The sequence below is a fragment of the Rhinolophus hipposideros genome (assembly GCF_964194185.1).
Source record: "Rhinolophus hipposideros genome assembly, chromosome: 6".
In the NCBI taxonomy this organism is placed as follows: domain Eukaryota; kingdom Metazoa; phylum Chordata; class Mammalia; order Chiroptera; family Rhinolophidae; genus Rhinolophus; species Rhinolophus hipposideros.
The window spans coordinates 95288878-95305560 of record NC_138052.1 but is presented as its reverse complement, the minus strand read 5'-3'; the positions used below and the strand labels follow the sequence as shown (position 1 = coordinate 95305560).

The 16683-nt window shown below is 36.6% G+C and overlaps 1 protein-coding gene across 4 annotated transcripts in view; it reads right to left on the bottom strand.

Moving 5' to 3' along the window:
* The window catches only part of GIGYF2 (GRB10 interacting GYF protein 2), a 120026-nt gene that overhangs the window by 82353 nt on the left and 20990 nt on the right, over nt 1–16683 (bottom strand). For all 4 annotated transcript variants that reach the window (XM_081052146.1, XM_081052145.1, XM_081052144.1 and 1 more), the window contains exons 3-5: nt 11497–11580; nt 2611–2740; nt 1592–1687 (exon numbers count right to left, since the gene is read on the bottom strand). In XM_081052146.1, the coding sequence (XP_080908272.1) occupies nt 1592–1687; nt 2611–2740; nt 11497–11537 (267 nt within the window). In that variant the 5' untranslated portion in view covers nt 11538–11580. The remainder of the gene's footprint in view (nt 1–1591; nt 1688–2610; nt 2741–11496; nt 11581–16683) is intronic.

The following is a 16683-nucleotide window of genomic DNA, read 5'->3' as shown; positions in this document are numbered from 1 at the left end:
TATAGCAACATAAATCTAAAACTCATTATTGAAAGAGAAAAGCAACCTGAAGAATTAAAAACTATAGTATGCTCTCTTCAATGTAAAATTCATAACCCTACAAAATGAAACTTTTATGGTTTATGAATACACAAATATGTAATGAAAACATTAAAACATGAATGAGGAAGAAAAATAAAATAAAATATGAATGAGAAAAGTAATCCAGTTCACAGTAATCTCTGGGAAGGAACGGAGGGATACACCCAGGCAATCTCAACTATCTGAGAAACTTTATTTCTTAAAACAAACACAAATACGTCATAATTTTAAGATTTAACATACGTGAATTGTAAATACACTCGTGTTTGCAATAATATGCTCCTTACTTATCTATTTGAAATACTTCATAATAAAAATATTTTTAAGAAAAAGTAAACCAGAATATAGCTAGATGTCAATTTTTCTGAAAAGAAACTTTTCAGCAATCAGTAGAGACAGGACTCTCTTTCCTGTATACTCTTTACAGCAATAAACACCTTTTGATCAATGAAAATATCTGATGACCCTACGTGGTAATTGGGTTTCATGAATAAAGATGGAACTAGAAGAAAACCATAAACAAACAAAAATTGCTTATGAAAGTATGGTGCTGAAAATCACCAAAGATTAATATTGCACCTTTCTTACAACCTAACACAGTTGTAATAGAGTTCTTTTAATAAGCTTTTCTTTCATAATAGAGTGACTTCCTCATGTAAAATATGGCAAGAGTATAGAGGAAACATCCAGGGTTGTCACAAAATAATGAAATGTTCTGGAATTAGTAGTTGTGATAGTTATACAACTCTGTGAATATACTAAAAACCGCTAAATTGTATACTTTAAAAGGATGAATTTTATGGCATGTTATTGCATCAACAAAGCTGTTTTTTTAAAAACAGTAATGATTCTTCATTTAAAGGGGTATTCCAGCATCCAAGAAAGCTCTCAGTTCTCCATTTTACTGCAATCACCGTAAGTCCCTTGAAATCAGAAACTCTCTTATTTATCTACGGACATAGTATACTATAACAGGACAACACAAAATCTGCTCCTTTTCAACCCAAAAGTCTAATTTTCTCATAATATCACTTAGAAAATTGGTGACAGAAAGCATTTTTGAGCACATTTTAAGCTGAAGATTTACATTTTCCTCTAATGGTAGAATGCATTGGTGAAAATTCAGGTTGCCATTATTTCTGAAAAACAGTCTTTTCCTTAAAAAAAAAAAAAAAAAAAAAAAAAAAGAAGGCCTTTCTTCCCCCACAAAATAACTCTCTCTCTCCTCACATGAGTTCTTTAAACTCATGTGAAAAAGGGACGGTTGCCATTGTCCTGAAGGATCTAGAAACATTTCCTTATCTCTACATAACACTCAGCTGCTTCAGCTCTAAAGCAGAATCTAGTCAACTAAGAGAGGCATCCACACACCAAGAAAACAGTAAAAAGGAAGCAGACCTGTGGGGACACAGGATACTCCTTAGGGCCTCAGTATATCATAACTTCCTCTTTTCATGCCTCAGCGGGAAGGAACAAGGGTTTGACCTAAGGCCCACAGCGAGGCACAAACCTGTTCTTCTTCCGTGAAGGGTACAAGAGCCAACGGCGGCAGGGGCTCCTCCTGGAGGATAGGCAGAAATTCTTTATCCAGAAGGTCTGAAGGTATCTGTTTGTCCAAACACATGACCATGAGATTAACTCTATCCCTCCAATTCAAGAAGGTAACACAAGAAAAAAAAAATCACTCTTCTGTTTATCTGTTGCTAATTATTATAAATATGGGTTACAATTTATTCAGACACAAGTAACTACACATTCTGAGGGGTCAAATATTAAAAACCCCACCCCATCTTCCCATCAGATATGACATAGCACTAACTCCAGTATTCCAGAGTGCACAGTGGAAGAGTAAAAATCTCTACATTTAACTCAAAACCCAAAATAGTAAGGAGAGTTTTATAAGCAACTCTATCTATCCTCAGCAACCATCATTAAAACTGGAGATTCTCAATCCACTGATAAAATTAAAAACAAAGTATATTTTAAAAACAGAAAATACTATTTCTCACTAATCAGATAAAAGTGTACTTTATACTGTTTGTGATTTGATTACTTATAAGTGACACAAATGTGGCATCACATTTTAAGATTTTCTCCCCACTAAAAATTTTATATTTCAACAAAAAGGAAAAGAATGAGAGAAATAATTCCTCTTCTTACTCTTCTAACTTCTAACTGGAAAGAAGAGGTGCAATAAAGGGAGAAGTCCTTCCTCTCTCACCCATCAAACTGGGATAGAAATAGACACGCAACAGAAGCTAAGAGGAAACTAATTAGACAAAACGTTAAGTGCTGACTATTATTTCTTTTTCCATGAAGTTTTCTACTCCTATAATGAAACCTTAGGTCTTCTCTAAAAAATGGAGTACATTACACTTAGAAGAAAGAGCCTCTGTTAACTATTGCAGGTTTCAAAGCAGAAAAAAGGTACGTTAGAAAGAAAAACCATGGGTATTTCATGTCGTCAGTACATCATTGTACATACCCCAAAACTCATTCATAATTCTAAACTCTTTCCTACTGTTTTACCTTGTTGTCTTTAAGAAAAAGTGCTAACATTTCTTCTCTGCCATAACGATAGTCTGCTAATTTATACTTCGGCAATGCTGGAGAAAGAGGAGGGGATGTAATGCTCCCACCACTGGACAGCGCTCGGAGCCTAGAACAGGAGACACAAAGAATATATAAAAATGAACTGTCAAATATTCTGCAACTATGAACTTTTTACTTTTATATAACACACTATAAAATTTTTCATTTTCATTCTTGAAAAGAACAGAAATAAATCCCATTATGTCAAGGCATCCAAGATTTTAAGAGAGAAGTTCATTGAGAAATAACTAGACAACCATGTGGCAATTCCTTAACTTAAAAGGTATTGTGGCATGTCCCTGAGAAAGTTGGGAGGTATGAAGAGGACACTTCTCCAAATTAAAAAAGTAACATGATTGAAACAAAAGTGAGATATCACCGTACACCCATCAGATTAATAAAAATTAATAAATATGACAATACCACTTGTTGGTAAGGATGTAAAACAATGGAAATTCTGAAGTAGTATTATTTGTGGGATTATAAATTAGAACCACTTCAAAGAATGATGTGCTAATAATTAAAATATGTAACAAAGTATGCTATACAAAAGGCAAAATACAGTTTATAAAAAGATGACATTTTTATACATAATTCATATAAATTTTCAAATAGGTTTATACTGTTTAAGAAAACACATAACAAAAACAGCAAAAGCATAGAAACAAACATGAACTGACAAATACAAAATTCGAGATAAAGTTCTATCTGCAAAGGGATGGAGAGTATAAAGGGCGCTTCCATTATAACCGCAATGTTTTATTTTTTCAACTTGGTGCTGAGTACATGGAGGTTTGTTACAATTTATACTTTTATATGTCTGCAATGTTTCATAATTCATTTTTAATGAAAGCAATTAATGATCAGTGTAGAGAATATGAAAATGCAGTGAAGAGTGAAGTACAAAAATATACAGAAGCTATATTTACTGCTAAGAAGTAAAATATAAAAATATACTCTGAGCTCCTAACAGCAGTTGCCTCTGAGAAATGGAACTGGGGAAAGAAGAGCATTTTGTTTAATTTCATGAGATGTTTTTATTGAAAAAAAACCACACACAGAGGGTAAGGGAAAACCTTAGCAAAAACTGGCAAGAGAAAGATGCTATTCCAGCACTGTGTCAAACAGCAAGTAGGAAAACTAGTTATCAGGAGTAGCTGATCACCAGGAAGCTGCCCGAGTTCTATAAAGTTCTATAAACTTTTTGCACTGAGGGCAAAAAGGACCAAGGTACTTTAACTTGATAGTTTAGCCTAAATTTTTCTTTACCAAAAGAAATTAACAAAATTGTGCTTCAACAAAAGCATTAAAAAAAGAAAACCCAGAATCACTAAGTTTTATTCACAAAAATAAAAAAGCAAAAGTAGAATAATCTACTAATTACATATTTAAAAATATGAAGGCCAGGCACAGTAAATACTTGAATATTATTCAAAAATGGCAGAAAAATGTATGCATAGGTATAAAAATGTGTATACATGTAGAAACACCAAAAAAAAAAAAAAGGAATACGTATTAGTCAAGTGAGACTACATTTATTTCAATCTTCTCTTTCCACCTTTTTTTAAAAACATTAAATATTAGATAATGGATAATTTTGAATATAGATAAAAGTACCAAGAACATAAGGAACTCCCACAGACCAACCACCCAGCCCCAAACCAACAATCCATGGCCAATTCCTGCTCCTTCTACTGCCCCATCTAATTAATACTCCTTTGATAATGTTAAAGGAAATCTTTGGCTTTCAAGATTTTTTGAAGGAAATTATTTTTAAGTTTGAGGAAATCTTCGAAGTTATCATTTTATCTGTAAATATTTCAATGCTATCTCTTCAAGATAAGGATTTCTTTTTAAGTCTGGATTTTGATTTTATCCCTGTGATACAGTTTAACACATGTCTGTTCTCTGCATTTCATGTAAATTGGTTACTGCATGTATAGACCTAATCAGATTTGGCAAGACTACTTCCACGTGGCGGTGTGTTACTCCATCAGGAGGCACGTACTGCCTGGTGGGGTCTGTGAGGCTAGCATCTCTTATGGCCAATGCTTAGATCCCTAACTTCACAGGGTTACAAAGTGACTTTATTCTATCATTCCTTCTTCATTTGGAGAAATTAAGAGAAACTTCCCTCTTATACTACTTGGTATCATTACTTAATAGTATACCTTATATAGGAAAGGAAAGAAAAAGCCTTGATTCTTTCTTGTTTGTTTTCAAAACTAATTACTTGGTTCACTGGCATCCTATGATGATAACAAATTATTTTTTATTAATGTATTTCAACTCACTGTAATTATTCTTAACAATACTGAAATTGTCTCATCTTTGACCAGTAAGAGACTTCAGGCTGGCTCCTGAGTCCTTTTGACACAACCCTCTTAGTCTTTAACAGCTTGCTTTCTATCTGGTACATCAAAATGTTCCAGACTCTGCTTATATGATTTCTTGCCTCAGACCTAGAACCAACCATTTCTTCAAGGATCCGGATTCTCTTTACTATATGTTAAGACCACAGTCTGGGTTCTAGGAGTGTTCATTGCTACTAGATTGGTCTTTTGTTTTTCTTCCCATTATCCTTTGTCCAACTCCTATGAGACAGGTTAAACAACCAGGTAAGAAAACAACATGCCCACAAAGGAATGATGCAACAACCATTGCTAAAGGACCTTCCAGGAAACGGCTTTCCAGAAATTCATGTAAAGTTGGGCTCGTTCCTGAAACACTGGAATATCCACTAAGAACCGAGGCGGGATTTTTAGACATACATTACCTCATTTAATCCCTTTTAAGCTTAATAAGATCCCCAATATAACAGAGAAGAAAAATGAAGCCAACAGGTTAAACAACTTACCCAGTCATAGGGAGTGGAACAAAGATTCATACTCAGGTTTTTATGATTAACAAGACCAAGATCTTTCCAAAAAGGTCTCCAAATTTCATTTAAAGGGGACAAGGTTTATCCTACTGAACATTAATTTTAAAATATATATTTTTATTAGAAATTATTTTAAAATCTTTCCTGTACTGAACCTGTATACTCCATAATTTCTACCACTAGAGGGCACATCTAAGCACTCTTTAGAGTGAAATCACTCCAATATTGTCAAATAGTCACTCATCTCACCAGAGACCTTCCTCATGGCCCAACATCCCTAATTTCTTCATCTGCTCCTCACAAGGTTTCAAATCCACTCAGCACCCAGTTCCCTTCCAATGCGCCATGCGGTCACCCCACCCCACCCCCAACTCCACCAAGGACTTTCCAATGTCCGCGACGGAACTCCTTTTACACACCAGACCTATCATGACTAACCACAGTGCATTCTCAAGAGTTTCCTCCAGCTACTGTGAAGTACGAGACCAAGAAGGCAAGCTGAGAGGAATTCAAAACAAGAGATGGTAGCCTGAAGCAGGATAATGGTTGTGCTCTATTCAATAATCAACAAATCCTATTCTAAGTCCCTCTTTACCTAGAGATAGCTGGGAAAACTAACACGTATTTGGGTAATATCCTTTCCTAAAAACCCACCAGTGATCTCTCATTCCTCTAGAATCTCGCTCCACACAACCCTCTCTTCTAGAAATTCAATCCCTCCCTACTTGCTTTCCCCGCAGTCTCTAAATACATCCAATAGTGGTTCGTTTACAACTCCACTAATGCAGCACCCCTCTCGCCATGCACCACTGCTCATCTTTCCTCTTTATCTCACAAACATCTCTGCATCCTCACTTCCCCAGTCACTTCCAAACTCAATGCCACCTGGCTTCTCCCCTACCATTCCACTGCTCCAGCGAAGTTCATCAGTAACCTCAACACTAAAGGGAAGGGACATTTTTCTACCCTTATCACCTTGCTCCTCTTGGCCATCCTGAGATCTGTCAAACACAAGGAAGCCCGTCCTACTAGGAGCAGTAACTGACAGGTAGCACCGGCAGGGCCTCCTAAAACTCCATGATACCCCAAAACCTTCACTTGTTAGTTGTTGTCCAAAATCCAAACCTCAGCTTATAAAAGCAATTTACAACATCAGTGTTGAGGTATGACGGCGTGGCAGTCAAAGGACAATTGTATAAGCTCGTGATTCTCACTTCTGGCTCTGATCTCTCCCTTAGAGTAAGACTTTCATATAGAACCACAAAAAACCCTCAGGTATAACACGCCCCAAACCCTATTCAGTTTATTCATCCCAACCCCCCTTCATCATCTGTCTTCCCAAGGCAGGTAAAGACACCACCATCTACTCAGCTACTGGATTAGTTGGGGATCATCCTTCACTCCTCACCTTCTAGTATCTCCCGTACCCAATTACCATGTCCCACCAGTTTTAAATCCTCAATCTCTCAAGCCATTCTGTGATTAACTAAACTGTTATTGTTCACACTTGCATTTTTACCTGGGCTGCGGCAACAGCATCCTAAACAATCTAACCAGTCATAGTCCATCCTCCACTTTACAGACTACCACGAGATGTTTATTTCAAATGCAAATCTGAATTAAAAACTCCCTGCTTAATAACTCTTCACTGGCACACAATGATCAAATAAAATCCAAAACTTCTTAACATTGAAGGGCTGCCTCCCAGCTCAGCTTTTCCACACTTCACGTTAGAGTAAAAGCAAACATCTGGGAGTTCCTTTTTGAAACCTGCAGTTTCTTGCCCCCTTGTACTTTCTGTCCTCAGGAATATTTTTATCGCCCTTTCACCTGGGGAGTGGGGGAGGCAGTGAATGCCTGGGAGAAGAGAGATTAAGGAGAAAGAAGGAGAGAGGAAGAGAAACAGAAGGAGGATTGCGGGGGTTGGGGGGGTGGAAAGAGAGCAGTAAGGGGAAAAGGAGAGAGCTTTAGATGCTCAGGGACTTGGCCAGACACAAGTACCTGCCTGGCCCTCACGGAACTAATTGGCCAGTGGGAAAAAAAGCTAATAAACAATCAAGGTTTTCTAGAATGAGCATTAATTATTTTATTTGGACTAAAAACAAAAAATTCTTAAAAGTCCAAATCTACCAGATTTAGAACTAAAAAAAGTTTTAATGTAGTACTTAATGTTTTGTCAAGGGTGAAGTTAGCAGGTAAGGGATGGGAATTAAATTCATACAATCCTTCAGATGGTCAATCTGTCCATATATCATACAAAAGCCTTAAAAATGAAAACTTTTGATTTAATAATTCCACTTCCAAAAAATTAATCCAAAGTATCAGCAATACAAATAAAACTGCTCACGGATGTATGTGTATATATGTATTTACAACAGCAAAACATTAAGAACAACCTTACTTTCCAACAATTCACCTATTCATTTCACAGATATTTGAGTACCTACTATGTGCTAAGAGCTGGAGATACAGCATTGAACAAACTACACAAAAACTGAGACCAAAGTACCTGCCCTCAATGGAGTTCACAGTCTAGTGGGAGCTGGAGGATGGAATATAAATAATAAAGAAAATAATAGTAAAATATTTGGTATGTTATATTTTGATATAGACCATGGAGGAAAAATTAAACAGGGAAGAGAGACGCGGAGAAAAGGGAAAGTGTTACATAGGTGGCCAGAAAAGGCCTAGGGTGTACCATGAGAAAGACGCGAAGTGACTACTGTTTCATACCTAGAAATGAATTACTTCTCCATTAAATCTATCACACCCTTTAAACTGCTTTGGTGATTATGTAATACATTTCTTTATTCTAAATATAAAGACAAACTAAGACCTAATGATTCCAGACCTTAAAAAATTAAGAAGTCCCTGCTCATGGTCATTCATGGTCTATCCCTACCACAATTTTCAAAGCTCTCCCATCTTCACTACTATCCCAGGTACAAATAAATAAGTCTCTTCATTTTATTCATCTCTTATTGAACACTGTTTTACATCATTGTAAAAATGATGATTTTAGTAAACAGAATGTAGTATCACTAAATGTTTCTGTATGCTTCAGAGTTACACACTGATTCAATGATAACATTCTATACTTTGAGTCTCAAGTATTCTGGACACAGTCCTCACCTCAAGTTTCACAATGAATGGAATGTAAAATGCAGAAAAACACAGCAGCTTTCTAGCTCAGGGTTACCTGAGTTACCTAAGGGTCTCATATATTCCCTTTGCCAGAAGGAATTTTGATAGATGGTACAAAGAAGGCAGTATGCCTACTTAAACCTCCACTCCTCAGATTAACAGCATTTCAGATGACCAAGGGAAAGCTTCTAAGTTCTAATGCCTGCAGGGTAACAGAGGTAACCATTAGGTAAAGCTACTGTTTAAGCACGGGACTGTTAACTGTTCTCTACTAGTTACCTCAACTCAAATTTTGTTTTAAAGAAAACAACAAAAAACAACAACACTGGGCTAGTCAAACAAAATACCATCAAACAAAACTTGACACTACCAATGAAATGGATGTGTAAGCCACTATTGATAGACTGGGTCAGTGACACACTGAAATGCCTCTGGGAATCCATGGTTTAGGGCAAAAGTCAGCAAACTTTTTTCTATAAAGGGCCAGAGAATAAATATGGGAGTTTTTTGAGCCAGATGGCCTTTATTTTAGCTACTAAACCTTGCCATTGCAGTGTGAAAGCAGCCAAATATGGAAGCAAATGTGTGTGGCTGTATTCCAATAAAACGATTTACAAAAACTTTATTTACAGCCACACAGGCCAACCTGTGGTGCAGGGCAGCAAGCTAAATGTGTATCGACTCTAGAACATGACCAGGAGCTTTCTTCTGTTGTTCGGCTACATTCCTGGAGTTGTTACCTGGAGTCTTTTTGTTACCTCTTTATGGAGAGATACTGGAGAAAAACACTTCCTTAAATTAGATGACGATTTCTATCATGTTTTTACAAAGAAAGAGACATGAGAATGTAAATACAAAAGAGAAGCAGTTACAAATTCCAGATAAAGGCCAAAGAGCAGCACACAAATGGTTAACAAATAAGCTATTTAAATCCACCTGGTAAAGGAAGTTAGTAAGATGTGAATAAAGAGTTAGTTACAGGAATGTTCATCAAAAATATTTTTATAATAATGAAAACCTGAGAACAGCCTATATATGCGACATCTAGAAGACTGGTTAAATGATGATATATCCATACAATGCAACTATCTAATAGAAAATACGTATTAATAAAGATATTTTTGATGTGGTTATTTTTTTAAAGTATGTTACAAAATTGAATGTACAGTATGATCCCATTTTCGTGAAAATAAATGTGTATATCTATATATACACATATATATATGTGTGTGTATACATATATATGTATATTATATATACACACAAATAAGCATACATAAAAACACCTGGAAAGATAACACCAACGTATTTACAGTGGTATCACAAATGGTGAAATTAGGGTGATTATATCTTCTTCTGGCTTACTTGTAATTTCTAATTTTTCTAGAAACATAAACAGGTACCCTCCACTTTTCAAAAGTTCGCTTTATACCACTTCGCTTTTACAAAAAAACCTACTTTAGTACCTGTTTTTGTTAACCGAAAGAAACCCAAAGAGGATTTTCACTTTTACAAAAAAAGGCAACTAGCGAAAACAGTGTGGCAGGGTGGCAAGCCAAGCAGCACAGAGACCGCCACCAAGCTCTTTCCCCAGGATCTACACTCAACATCTCAGCATCAAGCCATCCGAGCTTGATTCTGGGCATCCCTTAGCAAGATGTGTCCCTAACATAATTGCTTCTTTGCTTTATACCATTTTGGCTCATGAAAGGTTTCATAGGAAACACTGTACTTTTGGAAATCTGTATTGATTTGATAATAAGAAAAAATTTTTAATTGTAAATATAAAAATAAAATGTAAAGATAAAAAATTATTTTTAAAGAACTAAAATAGATGCAGTATTACTTGTATCAACATTTCCAAAATAAACTCTCAAAGTATAGAAGTTGCATCAGTTCTTAGAACTTCAAATAGAGACTTCTCTTCAGTCTCCAAATACTAGCTGTTAAGGACCACGAAACTTTAGAATTACATACAGAAAGAAATTCATTTAAAAAGAATCTTCAGATAGGGAGTTACTACAGGAGTCTGCATCATTTATCAAGCCACCATCACCTGAACAACCAAGAATGTTTAAGGCACTCTTCTCATTTATCTACTTTATGTTAAGTAGATAAGGCTTGATTCGAGGCTTCAATGGAAAAAGCAACTATCAATATTCACACTACTGACAAGAGAATGTTCAATCACCAACTTTGGTGGGGGGAAAGGAAGAAGAGAGGGTAAAAGTCACACTACAATGTGATGGATCTCAAAATTCCATGAGAATTCCATATTCGGGGTCCAAACACATCTGTAAGAGACTCAAAGGTCAATTGTTATTATAGCAAATGCTAACCCAATCCTATATGGGCTACTGTTAACAGCCAATGTAATTCTGGACAACCTGCCTAGCCCATCAATAAAACAAAATTCAAGTAAAACTATTTTTCAAAGGAGTCTACGAACAGCACTCACAAAACAACATTGTAGCAGAAAACATATACAAATAAAAATGTTAACAATTATATAAAGTTGTATATGCACCTAGACAAAGGCTCAAACAAAAAGTAAATTAATTTGGTAGGGTGGTTGGATTGTGGGGAGTTTTAATTCCGTTACCATTACATAACCATACCAAGAAATTTTTTTAAAATATAGAACGTAGTCATTAATAAAACATAATTTATTCCTAGAATAGCAACATTATTTTCAACGAGGCACATAAACGAGTCTCAAAACCACCCAACACCTGTACAAATACCTTACTACTGTACTAGTCATCCTACATCAAAAAGATGAGATTTTGAAAACTCACCATTCAGGCCCAAAGTTCAGTGTCTGTGTTTCCGCTGCCATTTTTTCCCGTATGTTAACAACAGATTTTTATATGTGGAGAAACCTGCAAAAGAGAAAAATACCTCCATACAGTTAGTCAAGATTCAATGCAGAATTCCAGCCCAGAAAGTATAGCTAGGGAGTATGTTTTGCTTATGCTCCTCTCAACCAGAATCACCAGAATGAGATTTTAAAATCTGTTTATAACAATATAGCAGGCAAACTAAAAGGAATAAATCCACCTTTCCATTCCCATTCATCATCTTTTCATACTTATCTGGGGAAAGGAAGCATGGTATGGGATAAAGCTGGTGCGATAGGTGGGAGCAAACATGCAGGGCACTGGGGACCAAATGAAGGATTTTCCTCTTGAGCCTCAGAGCAATGGGGAGTGAATTAAGGGTCATAGATTTCCGTTTTAATTTACATTACTCCCTCGTAATAGCTGCCCCATCACCATGAGGTATACCAAAGATGCTTAAACAAGGACATCCTCCCCACCCCCCACCCCCGCTCATCAATCTCACAGTTTCCCCCACAATTCTCCCCACTTTCTGCTTAGCAGTTAACACTCTCGTAATTATTTAAAAAATTATCTGGGAGCATCAAGTTAAAAGAATAAGCTAATGAATTCCATGAGTAACCTTTCAAAAGCAACGTTAAGATATCAGAGCTTAAAGTAAAATAAGTCAGACAGGCAAAGACAAATACCATATATAACTTATCTGCAGAATCTAAAAAGCCAAACTCAGTGAGTAGAGTGGTGGTTACTGGGGGCCGGAGGGTGGGGAAAAGAAGGGAGATATTGGGCAAATGGTATAAACTTCCTGTTATAAGATTAACAAGTTCTGGCAATCAGCACGGTGACTATAGCTAATAATACTGTTATATACTTGAAAGTTTCTGAGAATAGATCTTAAATGATCTCACCACAAAACAAGGAAATCTTGTTTTAGTTTTCTTTACCATTCTACCTACAAATCTTTCGGTAGTGCCAAACTACCATACTGCACAAATATTAAAAGCTCAGAAGTTTTTTTAATACCTTGGTCTCAGAACCTAACTACCACTTACAACAGCGTTTTCCTAAGAAGATTACTTCCCAATGTATAGATTTCTGGAGAACGCTTTAAGAACCTAAAAATAATAATTCAAACTATTTAATTATCAACCAGAGTCCTACATTACTCAGAATGGTATTCTGCTCATTCTCCTTTATGAATTAAAGCAGGAAATGTAAGAGTTATGACTGTTGAAGAAATCTAATTTAAATGCTTAAAGTGCTGCACTAGCTAATTCTGAATTCCCCACCCCAGATTGCTCCTTCCAAATTAATTTAAACGAGCCCAGTTCTAATGTATTTATATGTACTGGAGGGATAGTCTTACATGATGCCTCTGAATTATAAATTAGTCAGAATGGAAACTGGGCCTTATTTCTCAATTGTCCTTTCTAAGGATGGAGTGAGGTATTAAAATGAGCATAAGCTTCACCACCATTTAAACCCCACCACCCCACATGCAGTCAATTCCCACCCTGAGGAGACTTGTGACAATTAGAACACAGCTCTGAATTTTTGCAGCAAGACAGATCTGAACCAGACGTGGACGCCGTGCTCCCACCATACTCTTCCTCTTCTCTAGATTGCCTTTACTTGAAACTATTTCCTCCTTTCCCCTCCATGACCAGCACTAACTTTTTTTTTTTAATTTATTGGGGTGACAATTGTTAGTAAATTTACATAGATTTCAGGTGTACAATTCTGTATTACATCATCTATAAATCCCATTGTGTGTTCACCACCCAGAGTCAGTTCTCCTTCCATCACCATATATTTGATCCCCTTTACCCTCATCACCCACCCCCCACCCCTTTACCCCCTTTAGTGGTAACCACTAAATTATTGTCTGTGTCTATGAGTTTTTCTTTCTCATTTGTTTGTCTTGTTCTTTTTGGTTTATATACCACATATCAGTGAAATCATAGGGTTCTCTGCTTTATCTGTCTGACTTATTTCACTTAGCATTATACTCTCAAGATCCATCCATGTTGTCACAAATGCTCCTATATCATCTTTCCTTAACGCGGAATAGTATTCCATTGTGTATATATACCACAACTTCTTTATCCATTCATCTATTGAAGGACACTTTGGTTGTTTCCATGTCTTGGCCACCGTAAACAAAGCTGCAATGAACACTGGAGTACACGTGTCTCTATAGAGAAATGCTTTCAGATTTTTTGGGTAGATACCCAGGAGAGCGATTTCTGGGTCATATGGTAATTCTATTCGTAATTTCTTGAGAAACCTCCACACTGCCTTCCATAGCGGCTGCACCAGTCTGCATTCCCACCAACAGTGTATGAGGGTTCCTTTTTCTCCACAGCCTCTCCAACACTTGTTACTATTTGTCTTGTTGATGAAAGCCATTCTGACTGGGGTGAGGTGATATCTCATTGTGGTTTTCATTTGCATTTCTCTGATGATTAGCGATGTTGAGCATTTTTTCATATGTCTATTTGCCATTTGTATATCCTCTTTGGAGAAATGTCTCCTCAGGTCCTCTGTCCATGTTTCAATTGGGTTGTTTGTTTTTTTGTTGTTGAGTTTCATGAGTTCCTTGTATATTTTGGATATTAGCCCCTTATCAGAGGAACTGTTTGCGAAAATCTTCTCCCATTCAGTTGGTTGCCTCATTATTTTGTCAATAGTTTCTTTTGCTGTGCAGAAGCTTTTCAGTTTCATATAATCCCATTCGTTTATTTTAGTTTTTACTTCCATTGCCTTTGGAGTCAGATTCATAAAATGCTCTTTGAACCCAAGGTCCATAAGTTTAGTACCTATGTTTTCTTCAATGCAGTTTATTGTGTCAGGTCTTATGCTTAAGTCTTTGATCCATTTTGAATTAATTTTGGTACATGGTGACAGATAGCAATCCAGTTTCATTCTTTTGCACATAGCTATCCAATTCTGCCACCACCATTTATTGAAGAGGCTGTCTTTCCTCCATTGTATGTTTTTAGCTTCTTTGTCAAAAATTATCTGTCCATATTTATGTGGTTTTATTTCTGGGTTCCCAATTCTATTCCATTGGTCTACGCAGCACTTTTTTTCCTATCATTTTCTTCCTATTTAGTAACCATTCCTCAAAAGTTTCTCTGCTTTTCTAAGTTCCCTCTGCATACCCAGGATTTATTTAACTATAAACTCTGTTTAGAACTGTCTTGAACCTTTCTTTATCTACAGTGGTGTTCTCTACTAACACTTTGGGTAGAACTCTGCCTACTAAATCACAGGGGAATATATAGGGGACATGCAGGGAGTGGGGGTGTCGTTATAACAATTGCAATGAAAAAATTCTCCCACAAATTTCAAAATTGCCCCCATCCCTGGGGAGGGGCCCCACTCCTGCTGTGAATTACATATTTGATTCCTTTCTCCCCGTGACTTGTATAGCATTTCCAGGGGCCTGTTCCTCCTGGATATCTACCTCATCAACAACTGATCAAGGTACCACTGGTTTAACAGTTGACTGGTCAGCCATGCTCAAAAGCCCAGAGTTATCTGAAACTCCTTCCTCTTTATCTCTCATATCCAATCATTTTGTCCCAAATTTAGTCAATCCTTCCTTCAAAATTCCACCTACATTCTCTTTCATTATAGTCAAACCTTTGTTAACTCATGTCTGGATTATTAGAATAAAATATCTAACTGGCTTCCCTGACTCAGCCTCTAACTATTTCCATCCAGGAAGATCAATCTTCCTAAAGCACCACTCCGGTCATGCCTATCCCCCTTATAACAGTCAATTAAATCTACCACGTCTCCTCAAAATTCTTGGTATTTCGGGTTCCCATCAACCTGACAACCCATATCTCTTCAACTATTACTGTTTTACCTCCCAAATCAAAACCAAATGAGAACTTTCTACTCTCTACTTCTGTGGTTCTGCTCATTCCATTTCCTTCCCCCAGAATGCCTGCCGTCATTCCTCACAATGGCCTGCACAAAACCAAGGATCCATTCAAATAACTTATTCCGCAAAATACTGTCCCCAGTAGAACAAGCTCAGCTCCAAAGAAAGGAAAACCTAAAAAGAACATGCAAAAATGAAATTTACAGGATTCAATACTGGGAGCGGGTGCCTTTTGAATCTGAACATAAAGCTTGAAAAAAGGAGAAAACAAATGATTTTGGGCGAAGGACACTTATGGTTTTGGACAAAACTTGAGTGCCTGAAAAGACTATAATATAAAATTTGAATTTCAGTGCAGAGTCGGGATAAGGAGACACAGATTTTGATGTAAAGCTACAGAATTGCAACCAAAAATTGACTGAAACTACCCCAAAGCACAAGTCAAGGACAAGCTCAGGGGACAAGAACAAAGCCTCAGCAAATACTGTGCAGGAGGATACAGGAAGGAAGAGAAAGACCATGTATGTAGCTAGATATCTCTAACCCTAACCTTTCACCTAAACTCAAATTCACTGACTCTAGCTTTCTCCACTGTTATCAAAAACAGAAAGGAGAAAGAGATTTGGGAGATTATCCATTTGTTCAGTAAGGCTAAAAACTAAAGAGAAGATCTGAGAAAGCAGTAGCTGTATCACAGAAATGTTTGTATTTTATATCCCAAGGGCAATGGAAAGCTATGAAAAGATTTGGGCAACAAAGTGTCCAGAATGAAATCTGCACTTTAGAAAGACCATTCAGGGTGCCAGGAAGAGAATGAATTAGCAAGAGATAAAGGAGGGGTATTAGAAATCCAGCAGATATTGTAGAAGCCAGATCTACATAGCACTAGAAAAGAGAGGCAACAAAAAGTATATTCACTGACATGAAAAGATGTCAAAAATATATTAAGTATCCAAGGCAGGCTGTAGAATACAGAGAATATAATTATATTCAACACATTTTAAAATACATTTTTAATGGGTATGTATAGATATGCCCCAAGATGTGAATATTTTTACTTCTGAATGGTGGAGTTGTGGGTAATTATTTCCTCAGAATTAATTAATTCATGTAAACAACAAAGATAGTTCCAGTACAATTTTTTTTAATGAAAGAATTCACAAATTTCAAATATTGAAGTCAAAAAAGAGCAAGACTGAAAAGCCTTCACTGGCTTCCACAATGAGGTCACTGGTGACCGGAAGAGCGCA